Raw genomic sequence first — 6000 nt, 5'->3', positions numbered from 1 at the left:
CACTTGGGACAAGGTGGCTCAGGTGACCCATGCGACCACTCTGCAGGTACCACCCTGGCTGTACGAGGGGAGATGAGGTTAGGAGACTGTAGCAGTTGTCCAGTGACTGTCACATAGTGGACAGTACGAGATGGATGAGCAGGAGGGTCTAAAGCCGGACAGCTGTCGTGGGCAAAGCGAGGCGGTAGACATCTGAGCTTTCTCGGGTAAAAGCCAGAGGCCTCCTAAGTAAGTGGACGCGGACTGAGCGGTGAGAGGGCGCACAACGAGGGCGCAGCACTTCGCAGACCCCAGGCGGGAGGGTGCCCGAGGCAGCCGAGCCGCAGACGGCGGGGCGCCCGTGAGGGGTGCGGCCACCGGTTGGGGAGACTCCATCCCTGGAGCAGCGCTGGGCTCGGGTGGGTGGGCGGCAAGGCAAGATCGTCCAGCGCCGAGGGGCGGCGCCAGGGCCCGGCCCGGCCCGCAAGTGGGCGGCCGAGGGCTGCGACCTCGCAGCAGCGCCTGGACTCAGAGCCCGGCGGCCTTCGGGTGGGCGCGCGGAGGCCCGCGCAGGGGCGGCAGGTGCGCGCCGGGAGCCGCGCGGCCACGGCAGTCTGGGCAGGGCGCCGTGCGCGCCACTCGGACGCGGCCACGCGGAGCGCGGCCACGCGGAGCGGCGGACCCCCGCCCGCGCCGCTCGGCCCCGTCGGCCCCGCCCCGGCACCCGTGCGACAGCCAATCAGGGGGCGCCGCCGGCCTCCTGGCCCCGAGGCCCCTCCCCGGACCGGCGGGCCGCCAGCCAATGGGCGGCCGAGGCCGGGTGCCCAGTGCGCGCAGCCCGCGCCGAGCCGGCTCAGAGCGAGAAAAGCGAACCCAACCCGTCGGGGCCGCCGCTCCGGACCCGCTGCCGCCGCCTCCTCCCCCCGGATCGGGTGTACTGTCCCAACCCGAAAGTCCAGTTCTGCGGCCCGGCAGCGGCGAGCGAGCGCGATGACACAGGAGTACGACAAGTGAGTGCGGCGCCGGCGCGAGAGTCCGGCCGTGCGGCCCGGGCCGCCGCTGCCCGCCGGGCCGGCCGCACCTGCTGCGAGGCCGGGCGAGGCGAGGGCGGGCGGACCGGCACACGGGAGTGCGAGGCCGGGCAGGTGGAGGGGCGCGGTGCGAGGCCAGGCGGCCGGAGATGGGGGCCCGAGGCCAAGCCAGGCAAGGGCGGCCGGGGGCGCGGGTCCGAGGCCGGGCGTGCGGGGTCCGCGCGCCCCGCCGTCCACTTGCGACTCCGCTGCGGCCTTTGCGGTCCAGCACTCCCCCCCGCCTTTGTTCCACCGAAGCCCCCTGGGGAGGCCCTTATCTTGGGAACTGGACTCCGGAGAGGAGTCCTCCCCTCTCCTGGCCTGAGCATCCTGGACGGGGGACCATCGCACGGGCGCGCGATCTCGGCGGCCCGGGTGCGCGGAGGCGGTTTCGGGCCGCCCCGCCTCGAGAGCCGCGCTCCGACGCGCGGGCACCCCGGTGCCCCCCTCCCGGGTCGCTTGTGCTCTGTGGGGCCGATGGAGCTCTTTGGGACGCGCTCTGCGTCTGAAAAGGTAGACTTCTCCAGGTAATCTCTTGTCGCACAACCGTGTCATTCGGCCGGCCTGCTGGGACTTCCGAAAGAAATTTAGGGAAAAGTTGACGTGCTCTCGTGTCCTGGCATTTTCTTTTCTCTGGTTGGCTGTGTGAGTGAGAAAATTGTTGTAGGAGTTATTTTGCCACTTGCATCATTGATGGTAATTACAGATTACTGTAATTAAAATGCTCAGAAAATATGAAGAGGTTGAAACTTGGAAATCAGGGTGATAAACTTAGAAAGTACTGTACCAACTATGCTTTTTGGAGTTTGCGATTAAAGAAATATTTTGGCAATGTAAACTTTAGGGGACACCGGGCGAGGGATATTTCTGTGTTTTCTTTGCACCTTTTCTGTAAATATAAAATTGTTCCAAAATAAAAAAATTTATTAAAAAAATAAGTAAATCGCACTAAACCAATCAGTATATTTCAGATCAGTAAATCCAGGGCGAATGCCCCTCCCCCCCAGTTTTATGATTATCTGCTAAGGATCATTTTGTTTAAGTGCTCTTTTTCTGGATGAGAATGTTAGATATTATGTCTGGCATATCTTACGTGGAATTATCTTGTGGTGTAGAATATGCAGTTATCGCTTGAAATGTATTTCAAAAGTCACCGAGAGATCCTTGATGAAGGGTTAAGACTCAGCGCAGCCAGTGATGAACCTTTGGGGACTAACAACAGCTTGACTGTCATATGAGGAAGTAGACTCCAGAAAGGCAGCTGGTTTCGTGTTTATTTCTTGACTTAGAGTTTAGATAAGGCAAATTTCCAAAGCTACAATTTTGGCCTTAGGCGCCCTTTGGAAATGTAAGACACCTTCAGAAAGCATTTGCAAAAAATATTTTATTTACTTTCTGTTGCGTATACAAATTTAGGATGGGGGTGGGAGCAGAAGGGAAGCTGAAAAACTAGCATTACGGGAATTGAATGAGCCAAGTGCTGTCATAATCTTCTGGAAGCAGCTATTACACTATTAATAATAGCTTGGCAGTACACCATTAATCACGCCAAGGTACCACTGGTTCTCTGGCTGTTATTCTCTGCTCTTGATGGTGCAGAGAATGCCCCTTGCTATGTTTCCTTATTTTTTTTAAATTTGAGATTTGTATAAACAGTCTTCATTTTTAAACAAACTGTCTGCTTTGAACAACCTATTGAGTTTGTTTTGTGTTAAAAGAGTGCACCACCTTAAGGCTTCTTTTCCTACCAAGTGTAAGCTCCTAGGACATTATGCCTAGAACATGAGTGAAAAATATTGGCTTTGAAATAAGACAGTTTTGAGTAAAGATAAGGTAAGTTGTTGGGCTCCCCCTGCCCCCAAACCCACCCTTTTTCAAAGATGTTCTCCTTTTTCTAAATCTGTATCTGTTTTTAAAAGGCCTGGGTAACTGCCAAACCCTAACCTTTGTTGATTACTTGAAAAGATAATCAGTCTTTCTGCATTCACTTTTAGAGTAGGTAGGTCACCTTTAGGCCATTTACATATTTCATTGGTGTGTTGCAATGAGAACTGATCGTTAAATGTACTTGTTAGTAGTAATTCAGAGTAGTTCTGAACATTTAAATTTTTTCTCCTTAAAAAAAACCTACATCATTTTGCTGGAGTTGGAGTTTCTCTTTATTGACTTATTAAATAATCCCAACTGAACGGTTGTTGAGACTGTTTACATTTCAAGTTTTTGGAATCAGTAGTGTTTGCTTTAATCTTTTAAATTGAATGTTCTGTGAGACTTTACTAAGATCTCCGTTGAGTTTTTGGATTTTTCCCACCAGACTACAGTGTTAAAATGAAACAGTTCTTGCCTAGTGTGGAAAACTAGTAAAGATTTTTAAAAACAGATTTCCCCACCTATTTTCTTAAAAATCTTTTTGTTCAGTGGCTTCATTTATTGTTGTAGATTCTAAGTCTTTATCTCTAAGATAAACGGTTAACTCCCATGCCAGAAAATTATGCCTCCTTATTGACTTACAATCCCCTTTGGCCACATTCCATGCTCAGTCGGCTGGTAATCAGTAGAATATTCTTTCTCGTATACCCCCAAGGATCAAACGAAGTATCCGTTTTTCTGTCCACCTTCTCCTCCTCTCCCCCTTGTTTGTAGGTAGGAAGGTTTTTAAGGCATGGCCTCAGCAGGAGAAAGAGGGGAATAACGTGTAGCAGCATGATGAGCGAACCGTATATGCTCTCTAAGAGGCACAGTGCGGATTGCACACAGTCATGCGTCACTTAACGACCGGGATACGTTCTGAGAAATGCATCGTTAGGCGATTTCATCATTATGTGAACATCAGAGAGTGTGCTTACACACACCTAGATGGTATAGCCTACTACACAGCTAGGCTGTAGGGTACTAATCTTATGGGACCGCTGTCGTGTGTGCAGTCTGACTGAAATGTCTCTGTGTGGCACATGACTGTATGTCTGAAGAGAATGAATGTTCTGTTTTGGCTTACTTTGTCCTTGTGTTTGTTTATGTAAAGTGTTTGAATAGCCTGGCATTTTGTTGGAGTGGTGCTTTTTTTCTTTCTTTTTGCCAAATAGTGTACCCTGGGTTCCACGTGTAGGTTAACTGCAGCTTCCCCGGCTGCCTAAATACCTTTTATCTTACTGGGTGACCCATTGCGCTGCGTTTAAGAGGGTTGTCTTCTGGGCTTGTCTGAATTTACTGTACTAGGGTCACTGATGAAACAATGGAATATTTTATTGTAACATCAAAGAATTGGTTGTTTGGTTCTTTAAACATTGGCTTATGATGCCTTGCAGTAGAAAAGTATGATTTTATATATGTGTTTTTAACTTCTCTGAAGCAAAAGGCCAGTGTTGGTTCTTCAGAATGAAGCCCTGTACCCCCAGCGGCGCTCCTATACTAGTGAGGATGAGGCCTGGAAGTCCTTCCTGGAGAACCCTCTCACTGCTGCCACCAAAGCCATGATGAGCATCAACGGGGATGAAGACAGCGCCGCTGCCCTGGGCTTGCTCTATGACTACTACAAGGTAGGCTTCCTGCTCTTTAAAGCCCTTAACAGCAGGCCGAAATGCACTGGATTCAGCAGCATATAAAACAGTAATTTGCTGGTAGAATGTCATGCAAGTTGCTTCTGTAGGGACTGTAAATAGTTTAATGAGTACTTTGACTGACTGTGCTTCAAAGCTGAAAATCTACAATCATAGAATCAAAGGGTTGTTTTTAAAACGTGTGAAGTAGCCAGCTGTTCTGGCTCTATCTGAAAGGTGAAGCTCCATAAAAGCAGACGGTCCATGTGTCTGACCGAGACTGAACGTTTCCCAAAGGTGGTTCTTAGTGCCATCAGGAGTGGACAGTGTTCGTTTGCCTGGGTTCCAGCTTTTACTCCTGTGCGGTCAGAGTGATTTCCTTTTCTCTAAAGGATAGTACAGAGCCTTTGATTTGATTGTAGGATTCATGAAAAAAAACCCTCGTATTTTCAAGTCTTGGACTTCGTAGTTCTAAGATCAGGATATATTTTGTTGCCTAGTTTCTAGACTTTTGGATTAGTCTTAATTAAGTATAGTCTCTCTGCGTGGGGTTTTACACGGTGTTCACATCTGGAGATGACCAGTGATCTGCGTCATCAGCATTGTCCTGCTAATACTGGCTCCCACTTGCTGATTACCTGTGTTATGCTAGGCATGATACCAGCGTGTGTGTTGTTTCTGATCCCTTTAGAAACCCTGCAAAATATGTGGCGTTATCCCAGTTTTGCAGATGAGAAAAATAAAGTTCTCAGGTCACACGGTAGTGTGTGTGTGGCGGGATCTCAGGCCTGGTCTGGGTGGTCCAGGGTTCCCCTCTTCAGCCGCTACGCTGTCTCCGGGGGTGCGCTTTGCTCGCTCGACTCACTTTGGCATTCTTTTTCCTGACCAATGGCAGATATATGGGGATGGCTCTATATGACAGTTTTCTTTTGCTGTCTTTTTGTTTTTAAAACTTCCAAACCCATAGAAAACTTAACAAGATTGTTAACTCCTGAATACTTTCACCTGTATTCACCAAGTGCCGGCCTTTTGTTACACTGGCACTGTATTCTTTCCTGAATACAAGAAATGCAGAGGGAAGAAAGCAAAGAAGATAATTTGATTATCAAAATTAGGGTGAGACCTAAACAAGAGATTTAATTATTTTCTGTTATGAGACCATGTGTCCAGCTTGTTGTGTTGGCGGGACTGAGGTAAGTTTTTTTCTTTGAAGATGAACAGAAACTTGTATAGAAACTAATGATGCTTGAAGGAACCCTTGCCTGGCAAGTGTACCATGAAGGGTTCCTTTGAAGTGGAACTTAGATCTGTTCTTCTTATGGTTTTGGTTTTTTATTGACTCCATCATTGTAGAAACTATAAGTTCCTAAGTAATTAAGAAGTTTGAAGTTACATATTTTTAACTGAAACTTTTG

At 49.1% G+C, this 6000-nt stretch overlaps 1 protein-coding gene across 4 annotated transcripts in view; it reads left to right on the top strand.

Annotated features, from left to right (window-relative positions):
• The first annotated feature begins 803 nt into the window (after window positions 1-803).
• GRHL1 (grainyhead like transcription factor 1) overlaps window positions 804-6000 on the top strand; it is a 50148-nt gene continuing 44951 nt past the window's right edge. For 2 of the 4 annotated variants that reach the window (XM_070512626.1, XM_044771937.2), the window contains exons 1-2: window positions 811-989; window positions 4399-4585. In XM_070512626.1, coding sequence (XP_070368727.1) covers window positions 970-989; window positions 4399-4585 — 207 coding nt within the window. In that variant the 5' untranslated portion in view covers window positions 811-969. Of the gene's footprint in view, window positions 990-4398; window positions 4586-6000 lie in introns of all 4 variants that reach the window. The other 2 variants (XM_044771938.2, XM_070512627.1) reach the window with 2 other exon arrangements.

Source organism: Equus asinus, chromosome 6 (assembly GCF_041296235.1).
Source record: "Equus asinus isolate D_3611 breed Donkey chromosome 6, EquAss-T2T_v2, whole genome shotgun sequence".
NCBI lineage: Eukaryota > Metazoa > Chordata > Mammalia > Perissodactyla > Equidae > Equus > Equus asinus.
The sequence above is the reverse complement of the archived record's forward strand: the minus strand, read 5'-3'. Positions and strand labels throughout refer to the sequence as shown.